This window comes from Pongo pygmaeus, chromosome 12 (genome assembly GCF_028885625.2).
Source record: "Pongo pygmaeus isolate AG05252 chromosome 12, NHGRI_mPonPyg2-v2.0_pri, whole genome shotgun sequence".
In the NCBI taxonomy this organism is placed as follows: Eukaryota; Metazoa; Chordata; class Mammalia; order Primates; family Hominidae; genus Pongo; species Pongo pygmaeus.
In genome coordinates, this window is record NC_072385.2 from 64,001,924 (window position 1) to 64,022,678 (window position 20,755).

General features: G+C 41.7%; 1 protein-coding gene and 1 non-coding gene across 25 annotated transcripts in view; both read left to right on the forward strand.

Annotated features, from left to right (window-relative positions):
* The window catches only part of AAK1 (AP2 associated kinase 1), a 193,654-nt gene that overhangs the window by 118,471 nt on the left and 54,428 nt on the right, over window positions 1–20,755 (forward strand). For all 24 annotated transcript variants that reach the window (XM_054474745.2, XM_063648624.1, XM_063648623.1 and 21 more), the window contains exons 7-13: window positions 73–154; window positions 778–910; window positions 3,608–3,711; window positions 5,819–5,898; window positions 9,918–10,072; window positions 11,653–11,942; window positions 16,151–16,429. In XM_054474745.2, coding sequence (XP_054330720.1) covers window positions 73–154; window positions 778–910; window positions 3,608–3,711; window positions 5,819–5,898; window positions 9,918–10,072; window positions 11,653–11,942; window positions 16,151–16,429 — 1,123 coding nt within the window. The remainder of the gene's footprint in view (window positions 1–72; window positions 155–777; window positions 911–3,607; window positions 3,712–5,818; window positions 5,899–9,917; window positions 10,073–11,652; window positions 11,943–16,150; window positions 16,430–20,755) is intronic.
* LOC129030970 (small nucleolar RNA SNORA36 family) lies at window positions 10,723–10,854 on the forward strand. The gene has a single exon (XR_008500861.1). It is a non-coding gene; the product is annotated as a small nucleolar RNA SNORA36 family (small nucleolar RNA).

The following is a 20,755-nucleotide window of genomic DNA, read 5'->3' on the forward strand; positions in this document are numbered from 1 at the left end:
GTATTTCTGCTGCTCCTGGTTTTTAATTATAGTATTGACATATTTAATAAAAAATGAATCTCTTGATTGTAGATACACAACGCTGTCCTATCGAGCACCAGAAATGGTCAACCTGTACAGTGGCAAAATCATCACTACGAAGGCAGACATTTGGGTAGGTGTCAGGTAACCTATCCATACCTCAGATAGCAGCAGTCTTGACTGTAAATTCCCAAGGTTAATGCACACAGCGCTATAGCATGATGGCTACTGTACCATATCATTGTCTACTTACCCCTCAAGGTTATTCTTGATGTGAGAATACCTGCTTCTTGAAGCATGATAAAGAAAATTACTTCCAAACTCTTTGAAAATTATTTAGATTTTTTTTTCATGTATATGTTAGAATGACATATACATGAAATTTCATGTATATGTCATGAAATTTCATGTAGATGTGAGAATACACTGCTTCTTGAAGCATGATAAAGAAAATTACTTCCAAACTCTTTGAAAATTATTTAGATTTTTTTTTCATGTATATGTTACTGGTTCTTAAGAGCAAAACAGGTAAATACTTATTATTTACTGGAACACGATTTGGTAATAATGGTAGAAATAATGTAACTCAGCTGCTAACAGTGGTGTTGGGTTCTGAAACTCATGTTTCTAATACATTAATAGTCTATAGTTTTTATATCTGCTAGTAAATGTGGATGGTGCCAGTTTCTCATTAGATCCATTTAGAGTCATGATAAATAAGCCACTAGTAGCAATCTGCTATCTTTATTTTTTTAGGCTCTTGGATGTTTGTTGTATAAATTATGCTACTTCACTTTGCCATTTGGGGAAAGTCAGGTGGCAATTTGTGATGGAAACTTCACAATTCCTGATAATTCTCGATATTCTCAAGACATGCACTGCCTAATTAGTAAGTATTTTAAGTTTCTAGTTTCATATTTTTATTTCTAATCACAAGGAATTAATTGGGGGATAAAGAGATTAGATTCCAGGAGTAATGAGTTAGATGCAAAGGTAAAGAAATTAGTTGATAATGATTGGGAACTCAAAGACAGTGTAACAGTGTCTAGTTAGAGTGGTGGGTCTTTTTGCTAGAAATCTGAAGTTCTGTTTCATACCTGAGCCCAGCCACCCAAGCAGAAATCCTAACTGCCTGGAGCAGTATAGTGCTTCTATATTCTGTTGCAGTCTCTATGAAAGCTCCGGTACCAAAGGAGTCCAGCTGACTCATATCAAGTGATAAGAAATTCATCTTTGCAAAACTGGAAGCAACTCAGATGAAAATGATTGCAGTGCATTCACTGGAGTGAATACATAATTAAGACTATATAACTCCATGGAACCAGGTTTTTCCTCTCATTTAGGTTAATCACTGGATTTTGATAACGTGCATCTAAACTCAATGCTTTCTTAAAAATAGTCTTAAGATTCCCCTCTATTTGGTATCATCATAGCAAGCATATGTACTAACATTCATTAACCAGATGGTAGAATAAGTAATCTTTAAAGAAAAAAAAAAGAATAATCTTTGCACAAAACCCCTATACTAAAATGCTAAAGAAGCAGAGATTTTTTATCATCTTTCCACATTGGTCAAGACTCTTAACGTCTAAGTTTTAACTGTTATGGATTGATTATAAATCCTGAGTAACCCAGTTTGGGTCCTGCATGGGGGTACACTGGAAAAAATAGAAGCAGCAAATGTGGGTGGAGCATCTGACATTTGTTGAGGGCCTACTTATACCTCATTTAAATCTTAAAATCCTTTATATATTAAGTGTAATTATTCCCCTTATGCAAATGAGGAAACTGAAACTTAGAAAATGTAGGTAACTTATCCACTTAACATAGATACAGCTTTTAAGGTGCTGCCCATTCCATTGTGCCAGTTTTGTCAATCAGCCTCTTCCATTTATTAACAAAAAAAGGAGGAATATTTAAAGGGCTGGATTATGACATTTAATAATTGTTGGATTGTTTTAAGAGATAAAGCATTATGTCCATGTTAGAATTCCAGGTATGTAAGTGAGATTGGTAGGAAATATGGGAAAATGGCCAACGTTGATATTAGACTAGTATTATTTTTTGATAATTTTTAAAACATTTATGCAGTAAATTCATATTGGGAAACACAACTCTTTACAAATGTCTATACCACGGACATCTTTCCCAAACTGCTTGCAAACCATTTGGCAACTCAACTGTCACCCTAAACGCACAGATCTAAAATTAAGTTTATCATCATTAGCCCTCCTTCCTTCTTTTTACCCTCAATACCCAGTTCCCCTGTCCTCTTTTCAGTTTCTCTCAGTGGTATCACCATTGAAGCCTAGAAGAATGAAATTTAAGATTTCTTTGGATCCAGCTAGCAAGAGAGAGGAAAGTTTCAGTCATGTACTCGGCCATATTCCTTTTTTGGAGTTTCTACTGTTTTCGTTACATTCTTTATACATACATCACTGTCACCATAGTATATACAGACTCTGTCAGCTCATGCCTCTACTGTTGGACTGGTCACCAGCTTTTCTCCTCTCTTTTCAATCCATCCAGCACACCCTCACCAAAAGATTCCTCTTATAAAACACCACCTCTCATGTCCCTGATTAGGAAACTCTAGCGGCTTGCCAATGGTCTCACAGTAGGGCTCAGCTTCTTAGCATGGCATTTAAGATTCTGATTCTGATTGCATTCCACCCACTCAGCCTTCTCTCAACCCTGTCCTTCTGGCTCCTCTATTTACTTGCAGCAAGGCATTCTCTTGTCTTTCTCCAAGTCCTTCTTTGCTCAGACTGTTGTCTTAACTAGAATGTCTTTTTCTCTGCTTCCCCACTGACTAAATTCTGTCCTGCCTTCAAGGGCCACCTCAAGCTCTGCCTCTTCTGCAAGGCAGTCACAAGGCTGCAGCCTCACTGATCTTTTTGGAACTTAGTGTCTGGAGCATTCACTTTATTATTTAAGCAGTCAGCTGCCTTGCGTTGTTGTTTGCATGTATATGTGTATGTTTGTGGTCTTCTCAAATATTTTGTTTTCCCCCTGAGGATTTTTCCAGCCTCAGGGAGGCAGAAGCTTAAAGGACCTGGAAATAGACAAGTGATCTATAGGTCACAGGAAAAGTAGATATGCATATGTTACTTTGTAATTTCTTTTAATCTGGAAACCAGCTAATATTTCCAACAAAAGAATAATAAGTAAATTCATGAAGTTTGGGTTTTGGTTATAATTATTAAGAATAATCATTCATTTAGTAAGATAAGATGAACCAAGGAAGCCCATGGTAAGACCATGTAACCTCCTAGGTATCGGAGTATTAAGGTGGTAACTTTCATATTGAGAGCTTGCGTCCCTCTGGTGCAAAGCATAGAATATGAACTTTAAGTATCTTTGTTACAATCTATATATTTTATTTTATTATGGATATTAAATATTTCAGGAACATTAGAGCTTCTCTTTCTAAGGGAGAGAAAAGGGGCTAATTATACTGTCTGACTTCTATGAAAAATAAAAGTTTAAAAACAAAACATTGGGAGTAGAGAGAGGAATGATGCTTCCTAGCTAGTGTAATAACTGTTGGAATATTATTAAATAAATTCACGTATGTTTGCCTTAGGGTATATGTTGGAACCAGACCCTGACAAAAGGCCGGATATTTACCAGGTGTCCTACTTCTCATTTAAGCTACTCAAGAAAGAGTGCCCAATTCCAAATGTACAGGTACGTGAATGGTGCTATTTAAAGGGAGTAAACATTATCAAATTGCCATTTTGAGCTCCTGGGGTGTTAATCAGCTGTTTAAATGAATTTAGATGTCCCTTGCTTTATCTACTGGGGGTATTCAAGCAAAGCTAACTGTGAAGCAGTTGCCATAAAGGGAATCCAATTTTCCCATGGAATTTAATTATAAAACTGAAGCAATTGTACTGAACAAAAAAATGCCCTAGGGATTGAGTTGGACACTTTGGATGAAGATTGACCAACTTCATGTCTGTCAACTCTTCTGGTTCTCTGAGAGCCACATGCCTGTTGTAGTCACCTGGAGGTGATTACGGGCAGGCTACTTTCCCGAGGCAATGCCTTGGACATGCCCCCATGCCTGTTAGAACCTACGCCGCTTGTCCCCATTCTCCTTCCTTGCAGCAGAGCTTTCTTGATTTTGCTTCTGCTGTTGGCCATTTATAACTCACACTCCTCTTTCTCTGTCCTTCCAGCACATCAAGCCATAAGAATGTTTTCTACATTTAGTAATCCTAAACTCTGCACTCACAGTTTTCAGAGCAAAATGCTTGCAAATGTCCTTTTTACAGATTTCAAATGTTGCTAGTACGGCTGGGCGTGGTGGCTCACGTCTGTAATCCCAGCACTTTGGGATTCCAAGGAGGATGGATCACCTGAGGTCAGGAGTTCAAGACCAGCCTGGCCAACATGGCAAAACCCCATCTCTACTAAAAATCCTTGCATATTTTTCATGTCATATTGTGATTTATTTTTCTTAAATATTTTATTAACGGATGCTATAATAAATAGATTCTGACCTGAAATTTTCTTGCTAGTTCCTCCAATAATGAACTTTTGATTTCACTGCTGGGACTTAAGGGCACTGCTCCTCTTTCACTCTCACATTTGGAATCAGCTGTGGGGTTCATCCAGGTGGAGCTCAGAATATTGGCTTTATTACTAGTAAGCTTGAGTCAGAAGATGCAGCTTGACCACTCAGGCTTCCTAGCATTAGACCCACATGACTGAGATGTAAACACCTGATTCCTGGGGGACCGGCTCTTCTTTAAAGGAAGGAGGGCAAAGCAAACCAGACCAGCTCAGTTTTTCTACAGTCTTAACAGTCACAGAAGCCAACTCTTCTCCTTTGGGAGAAGAATGCTTGAAAAAGAGGAAGTGCTAGAAGTTTTCTAGCAGAAAATCTCCCCCCACCTGGAAACAGGAAGGAAGCGAGAGGACCCTCCTAAAAGGCCAGTTTTATAACTAGTATTGTGTGTTGGTTTCCCAGATTAAAACGAGGGATACTGTGCAGTAACCAAACATGACTGTCTTCTTTTGTAGTCCCGCTTTCCCATTCATAAAGTTAAATAATGTGAAATCTAAGTGGAAGCATTCAGATTGGTAGCTAGTTTTTTAAAAGTACACCTCACAAGTCTTATGTCATTTGGTACTCAGTAGTGATAAGCACTTGTTTTAGGGTTAGGGACAGCTAGCTGGTGCTCCCTCATGAAGCATTATTAGATGGATAGTGCAGATTTCAAGCCAGAGGAACTCTCCTTGACTTGTGGACTGAGTTGTGCCTCACATGTTGGGAAGGGGTACTGGCTCAGCAGCCATACACAGAGGTGGCTGTGGTTTTCTCTGAGCATTCTAACTAGCAGACTCAGTGCACCCTGGTTTGACACATTGATAAGCTCGAACGAAGATCTGTCTGGGATCCAGAATAATACCAGCTACAGACATTTCCTTCCCATTCCTTTCATAGCATCACTTCTAAGCTGTGCTATAGGAGGAGAAGGGTACTGAGATCAAGCCCCAGTGACTCACCATGGTACAGAAGGTAGAGAATAATCCAGGAATATGTGCTGCACACAAGCTACTCTCTCCTCTTCTCAGATACATTGCTTCCCTGACTGTGGCTGAGTCTGATATGCATTTGGTTAACTTTCCTTCCCTCTACCAGACAGAGCTCAGGGCCTGGAAGCTGCTCCAGAAGATCCCAAAATGTGTTTCCATCAGCTCTCAGTCCCAATCAGGCTGTTTATTCTTTAACAAAGAAATCTGTGATGTCCTTTTGTTTTGTTCTGTTTTGTTTGCAATTCTATAGAACTCTCCCATTCCTGCAAAGCTTCCTGAACCAGTGAAAGCCAGTGAGGCAGCTGCAAAAAAGACCCAGCCAAAGGCCAGGTAAGAAATGCCTTCGTGAACACATGTCCTCCTTGGATTGCCACAGCAGCAGGGAAGGATGCCTGTGTTTCTTGATTCTTATGTATGCTGTGACCAGGGGCTGCACAGGTCAGGAAAGCAAGCTCTGTCTTGCCTAGGCAGAAACTGTTCTTTGGGAATGCAAAAAGGAATATCATGAAATATTGTGATCTACATTTGAAAGAGAATCAAGAACTCTGAAGTTGTTTTCTTTGCATGGGAATAGGCTCAGGGGCATTCAGAGATGAGGCAACAGCAGACTTTAAATATTGCTAGTACGGCCAGGCGTGGTGGCTCACGTCTATAATCCCAGCACTTTGGGAAGCCAAGGAGGGTGGATCACCTGAGGTCGGGAGTTCAAGACCAGCCTGGCCAACATGACAAAATCCCATCTCTACTAAAAATACAAAAATTAGCTGGGTATGGTGGCACACGCCTGTAGTCCCAGCTGCTTGGGAGGCTGAGGCAGGAGAATCACTTGAACCTGGAAAGTGGAGGTTGCAGTGAGCTGAGATCATGCCACTGCACTCTAGCCTGGGCGACAGAGCAAGACTCCATCTCAAACAAAACAAAACAAAACAAAAAAAGAATGTTGCCAGTACAAGAGTATCCTAAACATTAGGCAGGCACGGTAGCATGTGCCTGCGGTACCAACTGCTCTGGAGGCCGAGGCAGGAGAATTACTTGAGGTCAGGAGTTTGGGATCAGCCTGGGCAATACAGCGAGACCCTATCTCTTTTAAAAAAATGTAAAAAATATCCTAAACATGTGTCCTGACTTTTGGTTAGCTGCATTCACCACCCTAACACTCAACCTCCCTTTCCTTCTTACTTTCTATGGCTCCAACCACATTACGAAAATGCAGGTCGAAGCACCAGGTCAGTGAACAGCAGAAGACTCTCTGGGTCTTAGCTAATCACAGTCTATTCAACCTAGGTTCTTGCAAAAAGCAGATGCCAAAAGAGGATTAAACAAAGATGTTATTTGGGGAAATGCCCATGTGAGAGAAAACAGGGAGGGAGCCAGGAAAGGCTGGTAGTGCCATCAGAAGGCAATGCAAGTCTGACCCAGACAGAGGGAGAAGTATGGGTGGAAGTGACCTAGACTGTCACACAACTTAAGTAAGACTCACCAAAGGTGTTGGGGTCCTTGTGCCAGTCAGCCAGCAGATAGTCCCTCATCTCCTAGGAATTCCTGTGGGTTGGAGGTTAGGGCTGGCAGCAACCTATGGGAAGCATGGCGCCAGGGCAAACACCACAGCAGTGCTGCGTTCAGTGCTGCATTTTGGGAATGCAGCAGCTGAGCATTGGGGTTTTATGCTCCCTGTAGATGAAGGTCTACAAAGCACTTTCTCATGGCTGCCACACCTTCCAAATGGCAGATTCTGGAGGTAGCGCAGGAGATATTTATACTCCTCTTTTTTCTACCACCATCGCGAGTAAGTGCTAGCAGCAAACTGCATCAACAAAGTACCCTGGATGGGAATATGTGAATTGTAATAGAACAGTCAAATAACATCTGTATCTTAAAAAGTTCTTTAATATTTATTAAATGCCTGCTGTGTACATGAAGTTATTTTAGATGTGCCTCTAAAATAGTGAGACTTTGATTTTTGATAAACGTAGCAAACTTGCTTAACAAACAAAACATTACTTTGTAGTCTGTCCATTTCTTTCACTAATTCTGCCATGCTCACCTCTTTGGAAGTTGTTTTGGGGTTGATTTAAGTAGCTTAGTCTTTTGTGCTCATGGCTGTCTTGTATTAGGCTCAAACATGATATGTGCAGAGGGTAAGCAATGATCCCTTTCCCCACTCCACTCCACAAAACATACTCATTGAAGTCCATACAAACTAATATTTTGGACATTCTACAATTAAGAAAACAGATTCACAGTTATTGATACATTTGATGTTCACATCTGCCTTATGATGTAGGCATATGTTTTTCCCTTTGACACATAGAGGACCCAAAGCTGAAAGAGGGTAAGTGACATACCCATTATCACACAGTTACTTAGTGAGGAGCTAGAACTCAAATATAGTTTTCTTCAGCTCCAGATCCCATTGCTCTAATATATTCCCCTCAAGAGATGATCAACATGGAGGTTCTGCTGTTTGGGTTTCTACAGAAGCCTGCTCACCTCCCTCACCCTTGGCTTTTTCTTTTTTTCCTCTTTTTTTTTTGAGATGGAGTCTTGCTCTGTCACTCAGGGTGGAGTGCAGTGGCATGATCTCGGCTCACTGCAACCTCTGCCTCCCGGGTTCAAGCGATTCTTCAGCCTCAGCCTCCCGAGTAGCTGGGACTACAGGCACGTGCCACCACACCCGGCTAATTTTTGTATTTTTAGTAGAGATGGCGTTTTGCCATGTTGGCCAGGCTGGTCTCAAACTCCTGACCTCAAGTGATCCACCCGCCTCAGCCTCCCAGAGTGCTGGGATTAAAGGTGTGAGCCACCACAGCTGGCTTTTTCTTTCTTATACCTTTCTTCTTTTCTCCAGCATGTGTCCCATTTTTCTTCCCACATCCCTTGCCCAGGTTATATCCCCCCAGATGTGATAGCCTTTATATCACCACTTCCCCAACCAGCACAAGAACATCCCTCTAACAGGTTGCCAGTGCAAAGTTTCTGGGCCCAGGATGGACCTTGGAGGTATGTCATGGGAAGGACATGAGGCCAGCTGCTTTGCTTCCTGTTTTACATTCATGGAGGCTGTTTTGGAAATATTTTGATAAAACATGCTTTGGAAATATTCTTGAAACTTGTTAATTTTGGCCTAACCTCAGTTATACTCTGTAAAGTAGAGTTTCAAAGAACGGCCAACTCTGATCTGAGTTAGGTAGTAGCTAGCTGCCTGGACTACTGTAAATGAGTGGAAGTCAGCACCTGGGCTTCTGCACCCCTCACAGGGAGCAAGCAGTCTTCCCTATATTAGTTTGAAAGTGTCGGTCTGGCTGTGAATTACAGAAAGTCCAAAATGACAGCTGCGTATAGAAGATAGATGTTTATTTTTTTCTCTCAAGTAAACAAAGTCTGGAGGTAAGTAGTCCAAGGCCAGCATGGCAGTTCTGCTCCATGAAGCCCTCAGGGATCTAGACTTCTTCCAGCTAACCACATCACCATTCCTACAGTGTAGCTATGACTGCATGGATCAATATGGCAACATCTCTGCTCCTAGCAGCAGGATCAAGGAATAGTCAAAGAAGAAGACAGAGGACTAGAACCAGTTATTTGTTATGGTTTCTGGAAACTGCCACATGATAATCTTCTTACATCTCATGTAATGCCAGGACTTAGAAACAGGTTCACACCTATTTTCAAAAGAGACTGGGCAATGTGATTTTTACTCTGGGTGACCCTGTGCCCAGCTAAAACTTTTGTTACTGTGTAAAAAAAGATAGTATGTATATTGGAAGAAATGGAGTTTCTTTGACACTTGCTTTTTATTTTTAAACCCTTTGACTTGAATTATTTACTTTTTCCTTCCAGTTCCCATGTTGGATTCACTCATCTGCATGCTTTTCATTTTAGAGAGACCACTTTGACAGCTAGTTGCAGCCAAGTTTGAATTCTCTTTGCATCTGAAAACCATGTGCCTGAAATCCCTCTTTGCATTATTACCCAAAGGGTATTTTGGGAAATCCTAGGAGGTACTAGGTAAAAGGGCCACAAGAAGAAATAAGCTTGAGAATGCAAAGAGAATGCATTCTATATAGCATTCTTTTTGAGATTCTCCTTGCATATTCACACATGAAAAGTTCTGCTAGAAGGAGAGCCACTCAGTATATTTTGATCAGTGTGTTAAAAAGGTATTTGCCCACCAAGCCTACTTTCAGAAGGTCTAGTAACAATGGCATCCTGTGGGAGATCCTTTGGGAAGCGTTGATTAAACAGACCTGGAAGGTTTGGGTCTATGTGGAAGCGGAAGCATTGTGTCCTCTGCCCACCCCCTTCCATTTTTCCCAAACTTTAATATGAACCTTTCTCTTTTCCCTTTCTAGACTGACAGATCCCATTCCCACCACAGAGACTTCAATTGCACCCCGCCAGAGGCCTAAAGCTGGGCAGACTCAGCCGAACCCAGGAATCCTTCCCATCCAGCCAGCCCTGACACCCCGGAAGAGGGCCACTGTTCAGCCCCCACCTCAGGCTGCAGGTTTGTATCTAGATTGGTTTGAAACTCAGTACAGCTCTTTGTTATTCTGGACAACAGGGAAGTCTTGGAAAGCCTGGTTTGCTTTAGGACTGGACTCCAGAGGCACATAGAGATAACAGTGTTCCTTGAGGAACAGAGGAAGCTGCCATTGAAATTGTATGGCAATGGCAGGGCGTGGTGGCTCACGCCTGTCATCCCAACACTTTGGGAAGCCAAGGCGGGTGAATCATCCGAGGTCAGGAGTTCGATTTCGAGACCAGCCTGGCCAGCATGATGAAACCCCATTTTTCCAAAAAAAAATACAAAAAATTAGCCAGGCATTGCGGTATGCGCCTGTAATCCCAGCTACTGGGGAAGCTGAGGCAGGAGAATCGCTTAAACCTGGGAAGCAGAGGTTGCAGTGAGCCAAGACCGTGCCATTGCACTCCAGCCTGGGTAACAAGAGTGAAACTCCGCTTCAAAAAAAAAAAAAAAGAAAGAAAAGAAATTGTATGGCAAAAGGAGGCCTCCTTGAATGCTGAGATGGATCTCCAAAACCACTAAAGCCCATTGTCACTTTTTCTAGACTTGGCCCTGATTTTTACAGTTTGGAACCTTATCCTCCCTCTTTATTTCATATATTTCCCTTTGCCTTTAAAGAAATAAGACTCTTCCAAAGTGTTGAGTTCAGTCCAGGGCAGCTTCCCTGTTCTGTTAATTAAACTTTGGGACGTTGAAATGGGCTAGGGGAGATGACTGGGTAGAAAGCATTATTTTATTCATTTGCCTCCCAGCCTACAAAAATGCCTGCTTGGGTCTAATACATCAACAGTTAAAGATGCTTGGAAGAGACAGGACTGAAGAGGCTGAAGAGCTTGGACTAGCAGACAAGTTACTTTCAATTTTAGCAAGTTCGGGGTCTGATGGGCTGAGATACAAAGAAACTGAATTATTTTCATACATGCCTGAAAAAAAAATAGAAACCAGACTCCTCTCTTTTGACATTCACAGAATAATATTGTTTCTTTAATGCTTTGTCTCTTGAAGTATCTAACACCCCTTCATGTTTTGGCATTCTGTTTCTAATGAAATGAGTGAGCTTTGTTTCATAAAAAGGATTGATCCAAAATATCGAGTAACTGAACCCTACCAGGAAGCTGCTTTTGGTGAATTTGGTAGCCATCTACTTATAGCCAGGCATCCAGACTGGGATAAGCTACATGTAAAACACCAGGGAATGATGTTGTCATGCTGCATGCCAAGAGGGGCAAAGCTTGTGCATACGTACCAAAGGCCAGTTGAATATGTAGACATTTGGGGTGCCAACTAAAGTTGTAATTGACTAAATGGGATGATTCATAAAGGAAGACTTTCTTAAGGACGCAATATTGAACCTTGTTTTGAAAAATTTGAAGCACATAATTTAGCAAGAAGATAGACATTCCAGGTGGGACAGAGCATGTGGAAAGACAGTGAGGAGCACACGAATCTTGGGATACTCTGCACACTTGTCACCCCCTATAAGTTGTTTTGGCAAAACAGAAAGCCATTTTTGTGTGGAAGCATTTGGAACCCTTACATGGACTTTATTCTCATTGCAGGATCCAGCAATCAGCCTGGCCTTTTAGCCAGTGTTCCCCAACCAAAACCCCAAGCCCCACCCAGCCAGCCTCTGCCACAAACTCAGGCCAAGCAGCCACAGGCTCCTCCCACTCCACAGCAGACGCCTTCTACTCAGGCCCAGGGTCTGCCTGCTCAGGCCCAGGCCACACCCCAGCACCAGCAGCAACTCTTCCTCAAGCAGCAACAGCAGCAGCAACAGCCACCGCCACCACAGCAGCAGCCGGCAGGCACGTTTTACCAGCAGCAGCAGCAGGCCCAGACTCAGCAGGTAAGGTGGTCAGAGTGTGGCCCTTGCTTGCATATCTGAGTCATGACTGTGAAAAGGCCCACTAGGTAAAGGTGTCTTTCCAGAGAGCCATTAAACATTACATCACTGTTTCTCATAGATGTAGATACTAAAGCATTGAGAAGCGGATCCATCACTCACACCCCTTTCACCCTTTTATTCAGGCCATGAGGAATCTGTCATCTGATTGAGGAACATCAGTACAAGAGCTATTTTTTGGCCGGGTGCAGTGGCTCGCGCCTGTAATCCCAGCACTTTGGGAGGCCAAGGCAGGTGGATCACGAGGTCAAGAGATCGAGACCATCCTGGCCAACATGGTGAAACCCTGTCTCTACTAAAAATACAAAAATTAGCTGGGCATGGTGGTGCAAGCCTGTAGTCCCAGCTACTTGGGAAGCTGAGGTAGAAGAATCGCTTGAACCCAGGAGGCAGAGGTTGGGTGAGCCGAGATCGCGCCATTGCACTCCAGCCTGGGCAACAAGACTGAGACTCTGTCTCAAAAAAAAAAAAAAAAAAAACTATTTTTTTTAAGGACTGCTTTTTTTGCTTTTTTTTCTTCTTTTTTCTAATATAACTAACACCATTATCATAAGAGAGGAAAAAATAACAGTAGTTTCTTATTATCAAATATCCATTAGTGTTTAACTGTTTCTGATATCTCATAATTAAGTTGGCTTGTTTGAATCAATATCCAATACTAACAGATTGTATTTAGTTGGTCTATATTGTTTTCCATTATCTTTCCATATATTTTTTTCACATTTTTTACTATGAATGTATTCATTTTATAATGATGAGTATATCTGTTTTTTTGGAGGTATGGTCTTGCTCTGTTTCCCAGGCTGGAGTGAAGTGGTACAGTTATAGCTCACTGCAACCTCCAGTTCCTGGGCTCAAGTGATCGTCCCAGCTGAGTCTCTCAAGTAGCTAGGACTATAAGCATGTGCCACCATGCCTGGCTAATTTTTATTGGTAGAGATGGGGGTCTCATTATTTTGCCCAGGCTGGTCTCAAACTCCCGGCCTCAAGCCATCCTCCCACCTCAGCCTCCCAAAGCATCGGAATTACACACAATAGCCTATGCGGCTGCTGGCTGATATATCTTTTAAGTCCCCTTTTATCCATAGGTTCCCTCTCTTTTTTTTTTTTTTTTTTTTTGCTTTTTGTCATTTAATTTTTTGGAGAAACTGGATTATTTGTCCCTTGGAATTTTTGGCATTCTGGGTTTAGCTGATTGCAAGCTGTGGTGTCATTTGATGTGTCTGACCATCTTCCGTGTACACTGGTAATTTCTCAAGGCTTACTCAGTATTTGATTCAGTTTGACAGTTCTTTGTTCTTCCTGTTGTGTCATGTCAGGAGGTCTGTAATGTCTCTCTGGCCTCTTATTTCATTGATATTAAGATCAGGGAGTGTGTACTTTCAGATTTCCCTGAAGACTGCGTTTCCCAAAAATATTTTAAAAAAAGAAAAAAAAAAGATCAATCAGTGTATTGAGGTGTTGTCTGTCTGATCCATTTGTTTAATGTTCCCCATTAGCTTAGCAGCTATCACTGATCATTTGCCAAGTTCCTTAATTCATCAGGGATGGCACAATGATATTCTAACATTCCCTCTTCATTTGAGGGCTGGACGTTTTCCATGAAGAAATTTTTTCATCAACTCTTTAGCTACCCTGAGGTACTGTTTGTACAGAAAAGGCAGGAAAAACACTTGATTCTTTCCTTTTGTTTACTGGTTTTCAGAGTAATAAATTTGTTCCCTCTTGTCATCCAAAGGTGAACAGTGAGGTTTTTGTTTTGTTTGGTTTAATTAGTATCATTAGGGATTCTTAGATTTTAACATATTTGATATCTTTGAATACATTCCTTTTTTTGTTTTGTTTTTACTAGAGGTGGGGCCTTGCTGTGTTGCCCAGGCTGGAATGCAGTGGCTATTCACAGGCAGGATCCCACTACTAATCAGCCCTGGAGTTTTGACCTGCTCCGTTTCTAATCTGGGCTGGTTCAACCTTCCTTAGGCTACTGGTCCCCTGCTCCCAGGAGGTCCTCATACTGATGCTGACCTTAGTGCAGACACCCAACTAGCATAGCATACTACAACCCTTGACCTCCTGGGCTCCAGCGATCCTGCCGCCTCAGCCTTCTGAGTAGCTGGGACTAAGGTGCACACCACCATGCCTGGCATATTGCAGTTTTAAAAAATGTGTTTATTTTAAAGCTCAGATTGCCCCAACTTTAGCCAGTGGAAGTCTCTTCAAATTGGCTCCTAAATCCTTTGAATGTAACTCCAGTGGTCTTTAATGATTTCCTTGCTATCTAGGATCATGCTGCCCTCTAAGATCATGCTGCCCTCGACTTGAAATCATCCATTTTTCTTAGGAGCTCTGTTTCTTTTTAGTGCAAATAATGTTTAGAAACCACAGTTTTGATGCTAGAAATACCATTTGCCTAATGGATTGGTTGTTGTTTCTAGGCCTTCTCAGTGGGCAATTAGAAAATATATTTTGTTTTGTTTTGTTTTGTTGGAGAATAGGCATTATGAATTCAGATTTATATTCCTAATTTGGATTTGTAATTACTGGATTTCTGTTTAACTTCTTGGATTTTGTTGTTTTTTTTTTCTGGAAATCTTGATTCTGAACAGCATTAACATAGATAATTAATTGTTCTATCGTTTTAAGATAGCAATAACCATATGATTACTGAAAACAGTTTAAGATTTCCTTGCCCATTTTACCCTTAGAATGTTTAGCACATTATTTTCTGGAGCGTTCAGCTACCAATTTGATACACCGGTTTATTTGCGTTGTTTTGCTTTTGATTTTTAGTTATTGCTTTTTAAATTTTAATTTAATTCTGTTTTGTGGATATGTGAAACATTTACATAGTTTCAAAGTTAAATCTGCAAAAGTCCATCCCCACCAACCCATATATAGTGGTATTGCTCATTCTTATTTACAACTTGAGAGTATTCTGTTAGATATTTCCTTCAGGATATATCTATCATAGTATATTTAATCAGCCAGTCTCCTGTTGATAGACATTTGGGTTGTTTCCAGTATTTTGCTGTTATAAGTAGGCAGCTATTTTTTTTTTTTTTGACATCTTCTAATTTGTTAACCCTTTAACTTTGCCCCAGTAGACAAACAGTATCCTCCCAATTGACTCTAATAACTACATAAAGTATATGGGATGTTCAAAGATACAGTGTTGACCTTAGTTCCTCAGCAGGCCCTTATTTTGAGCTCTGTTTGTGTATGTAGCACATAGCCCCCAACAGTGGGGATTAGAGAGACATATAAGAAGTGTGGGCCAGATACAGTGGCTCATGCTTGTAATCTCAGCACCTTTAGAGTCCGAAGCGGGAGGATTGCTTGAGCCCAGGAGGTCGAGACAGCCTGGGCAACATTGTGAGACTGTGTCTCTACAAAAAATAAGAAAAAAAATTAGCCAGGCATGGTGGTGTGCACCTGTGATACCAGCTACTTAGGAGGCTGAGGTGGAATGATCACCTGAGCCCAGGAGGTCAAGGGTGCAGTGAGCCGAGATTGCTTGCACCACTACATCCCAGCCTGGGCAATGCAGTGAGACACTATCTCAAACAAACAAACAAAAGGAAGCGTCATAGAGTATACTGGCTATTTTGAAAGTTTAAGGAAGTTTAATAAAAATGGAGCTCTTGGGAAATAATTTTTAGTAAGACTTGAGATGAGTCTTAATAGTTGAGTTAACATTTAGGTTATTCTTTTCAGTGTCATCATTGCTTCTTCCTGTTCAGATAGGGAAGCATTTTAATCTTGGCTACTTCAAATCCCTTTATAAGAAGGATTACTTCTATGATTAGGAGATCGTTTATTAGCTCCTGCTATACTCTAGCTTATGGAGTCACATGATGTTTAGTCAGATAGCTTCCCTTAGGCAAGGCCCAGAAAGCCACTTGGAAGGCCAGTCTGTAGTGCAGGAGGCAGCCTGGTGCAATGGATGGAGCCTAGCAGTGTAAGGGACTGCTGCTGTGTTGTATTTTAATGGCCTGAGGTCTCTATCATGAGATTTTAGGCCTAGCCTCAAGACTTTTCTACTTGCCCTTGCCTTTGGCTTTAGCACTGGTCTTCATTGTTATTGAGACATTTGTCTTTTGTGACTGTTATTCTGGGACAGGCCCTTATTCATCTCCTCATTTCTTGCTCAGTTTCAGGCAGTACATCCAGCAACCCAGCAACCAGCAATTGCTCAGTTCCCTGTGGTGTCCCAAGGAGGCTCTCAACAGCAGCTAATGCAGAATTTCTACCAGCAGCAGCAGCAGCAACAACAACAACAGCAACAGCAACAGCTGGCCACAGCCCTGCATCAACAACAGCTGATGACTCAGCAGGCTGCCTTGCAGCAAAAGCCCACTGTGGCAGCAGGACAGCAGCCCCAGCCACAGCCAGCTGCGGCCCCACAGCCAGCGCCTGCCCAGGAGCCAGCCGTAAGAATCAACCAGAGCTCAGAGCACAAAAGCAGCAGAGGAATGTGCAGCAAGAGCTAGGGGAAGGGTGGGAAAGATGGCAGCAGCTGATGAGGGGCCAGGTTGACCTGGATGGTTCAAATATTTGATCTTTCCTTGATATATCCAAGAATAGTATGGATGTTCTGTAGAAGATAGAGGTTTTTTAAAAAAAAGATTCTAGGCTACTGATGAAGAGCCTTCTTAATTTTTATCACTCTGAAACTAGGCTAGCATGAAGATCTGTTCATCATCTCTGTCAGTGTCACTTTGAACAGTCAAGGACCTAGGCAGGATTAAAGCTAATCCCTTTCTTTTCTTCAAGGGGCAGTTTGATCCATTGCGCCCTTTCCAGGCCCTGAGTCCTCCATGTTGTGTTTATTCTTTGTCTTGGATGACATTACTAATCACATTATTTAAGTTTACCATGCAGCTCCCATCAAGGGCCTGCTTACCTGGGACCATTCACCCTGGTGTAATCCCCCTGGGTACCAGAGCATCTGAGTATCCAGTCATTTGAGCCATTTTGTCAGTTTAGAAATTGGGCATGTCCACTTTTAGATATTGGCTGAGTATGGCATCAGAACCCCTCGTCTGATTGTCCTACAGTTTCAACACACACAGGCACATCATGCTTTGGCCTTTGATAAGTGGATTTTTTTCTGTACTCATATTTTTCTGAGTGATAGTGATAGAAAATTCTATGGTGTTAGAAAAAGACATTTTGCATACCCAGGTGATAGAGTGTCACAGCTACCCTGTTACTCCCAGGGAAGTCTAACTACTAGAGGAACAAAGGAAAAGTAAGAAACCATCTTTCTGCTGGGCGCAGGGGCCTCACGCCTGTAATCCCAGCACTTTGGGAGGCTGAGGCGGGCAGATCACGAGGTCAGGAGATCGAGACCATCCTGGCTAACATGGTGAAACCACGTCTCTACTAAAAATACAAAAAAAAAATTAGCCAGGCGTGGTGGCAGGCACCTGTAGCCCCAGCTACTCAGGAGGCTGAGGCAGGAGAATGGCATGAACCCGGGAGGTGGAGCTTGCAGTGAGCGGAGATCGTGCCACTGCACTCCAGCCTGGGCCACAGAGCAAGACTCCATCTCAAAAAAAAAAAGAAACTGTCTTTCTGAGGGTTGATTTCTAATAGAGTTTTGTCTCCCATCTTAAACCAGAAAACCTACATCGCTTCGAAAGGAAGCAGTGCCATAGATTGTCTTCTTTAAGTCTTAGCTAAGTGTGTGTTTAGTGTCTTTACACCTTCGTTTCTAAAACAATTCAGACTTCCTGCAGGTGTGGAGTAGACAGTGAGTCTCTGTATTTTTAACAAGAGGTAAAGTTCCTCTTGTTCATGGAAAAAGAGTTTTTAAAAAAATTAGTACATGATATAGCTAGAAGGGACCTTAATTATCCAGTTCAGCCTCCTCATTTTACGGAATTGGAAACTGAGGCATAGACTAGAAAGTGGTTGCCCAAGACATACAAACTGATGGTAGTGGAGCTGGGGCAAAAATCAAAGAATCCTGATCTGTGTTTAAGTTTAATTATAACAAATGCTCATCCAGGGTGATATGATCAACTACTACTGACTACACTTCTTAATGAGGTTCCCCTATGCTTTTCCTAGACAAAAGTGTCTACTTCCTTGGGAATTAATTATGAACTTTCTCCATGTTCTCTGGATGAAAAAATACTTTGAACACTTTGCTCTGGGATAGTTGGTTTTGGGGACAGAGAGGAAACAGAAATAGACCATGCTTTGGCCAGGAGCCATAGAGCTTCTCAGCTTTGACCCATCCCTGTCTCCGCTGACTCTTGGCAGGGCTAATCTAGAGAAGCAAGTGAGTGAAGGTAAAGCATACCCTGTAGCCATCTTAAAGCAATAATTAGCAAAGGGAAAATGGCCATTTGCCCTAGATGTTTATTGCAGTCTTAATAATAGCCCAAAGAATTTGGAAGCAACCTAAATTGCTGAGAAACCCAACTGTGCAGCCATTAAAAAGCATGGTTATAAAGTCTGTACAACAGTATGAAAAGAAATGCTCATGAGGTAATGTTAAAGGAATTGTGAAATTACGGAAAAACTATATACTTGAAAAGAGACTTAAAGTATAAGGTACCAAAAAGATAAGAATTGTATCTAGTTGTATTAGAGTGATGGAATAGAAGTCTCTTTTCTGTATTCTTATATTTCTTGATGTGATTATACTCCTTTTATAATTACATTTTTTAAAAATCTTCAGCAAAATAGACATCTGAGTCTTTGTATTCCTTCTCTTGTGGTCTCTCTGTCCCTCCTCCCGCTTTCCAGTCCTGTTTGGATGGGACGGCATCATGGGGGCAGAAAAGAGTCCCGAGCCACAGTCAGGAGACATGGGCTCTGCTTCCAGTTAACCCTGTGACCTTGAATGAGCACTTGGCCTCAGTACAGGAGTTGAAATCTGCATTTTCTAAGGTCCCTTTAAACTCTCACATTCTTTGATTCTAAGTAGAAGTATAACTGTCTGCCAGGGTTGCTGGGAGGCGTAGCTGAACAGGTACAAACCACTTAGTGTCTGTAGATTGCTGTTATAGGGCAAGGTGTCCTGAAGGAGGCATCTAATCTTCAGTGTGCTGCATCTGGAGAACAGAAGAGAAAAATGTTCTCCAAGTGTTAAGAAAACCGTCCAACCCCTTTCCTTTATGCCATCAACCTTGAGACAAAACAACTTCGGTTGTAAAATGCCCTGGAGATTTCACCATCACTTCCCTCCAGTCCTTCATCTCAGAATAGAGTTGTCACCGGACTCTTCAAAATAAAGGGACCCAACAGTTTAGTATTCTTTTCAGATTAATGAGTGTCTCATGAAATAAGCCCATTCAGTGTGTCCTCAAAGCCCTCTGACCCCTATGTGTGGTAGTATTCAGCCAGCTATTACAGGCACAACTCTGGACCCCCAGAGGAAGTTGTGGAGCTGGAGCTGTGGTTGTCTTCACAGAGCACTCTGCCTCTCCTTCAGCAGGGCAGCTTTGTTACCCTTCTAACCTCTGATTGATATTAGAACCTTATATTGTAACATTCAGCCTGTCGGTTAAGTGGATGGAATACTGATAGTCTGCCTTAATAAATTTTCCAAGTCCTGAGGACAAGATGAGGGCAGTCAATATCCCAAGCTAGAAGCATCCTGACCCAGGTGGCTGGATAGTCTAGTTTCCTTAAACTGTCTCAGGGCCTGCCTTTGTAGACACTGAGACTGCAGCTGAACTGAGTTGCAGCATGGAGCAGCAACTCTAATCTGAGAGGAGGGACTGGAGGGAAGGGATGGTGAAATACCTGGGGCGTTTTATATCCAAAGTTATTTTATCTCTAGGTTGATAGTGTAAAGGAAAGGGGTTGCGTGGCTTTCTTAACATTTTTTGTTCATTTTCCTTGATATAGGTGACTTATGCTTAAGGACCACTCATGTGGTCACAAGGATATTCTCACCTGTATGTTTTTCTGTGATGGCAGTTTGGCCTGTTTTGAAAATGGCCCACATCACAAGAGTCCTTGTATTATTAGCTCAGTCATCATCAGGACCTTTTTTTTCTTTCTTCTTCTTCTTATATTCTCTGCCAGTTCTTCAATATTATGTCCAAACTGAAGATTGAAACAAGTTAATCCCACTAAACTAATGCTATATATTTTCTTAGGAGTTGCCACAGAAATAGGATCTTATATACCCATCCCATCAATGAAATAAAGAGCCTTAACAACAAAACAAAAAGAGGAATGCTTATACATTATTGATGGGAGTATAAGTTAGTTCAACCATTGTGGAAAGCAGTGTGGCGATTCTTCACAGAGCTAAAAAGAGAACTACTATTCAACCCAGCAATCCCATTACTGGGTGTATACTCAAAGGAATATAAATTGTTCTGCCATGAAGACACATGCATGTGTATGTTCATTGCAGCACTATTCATAATAGCAAAGACATGGGATCAACCTAAATGCCCATCAATGGGAGATTGGATAAAGAAAATGTGGTACATATATACCATGGAATACTATGCAGCCATAAAAAAGAAGGAGGATGGAGGCTTTGCAAGAACATGGTTGGAGCTGGAGGCCATTATCCTTAGCAAACTATTGGAGAAATAGAAAACAAAATAGCACGTGCACTCACTTACAAATGGGAGCTACATGATGAGAACTCTGGGACGCAAAGAGGGAAACAACAGACGCTGGGGCCTCCTTGAAGGTGGAGGGTGGGAGGAGGGAGAGGATCAGAAAAAATAACTCTTATGTACTAGGCTTAGTACCTTGGTGACAAAATAATCTGTACA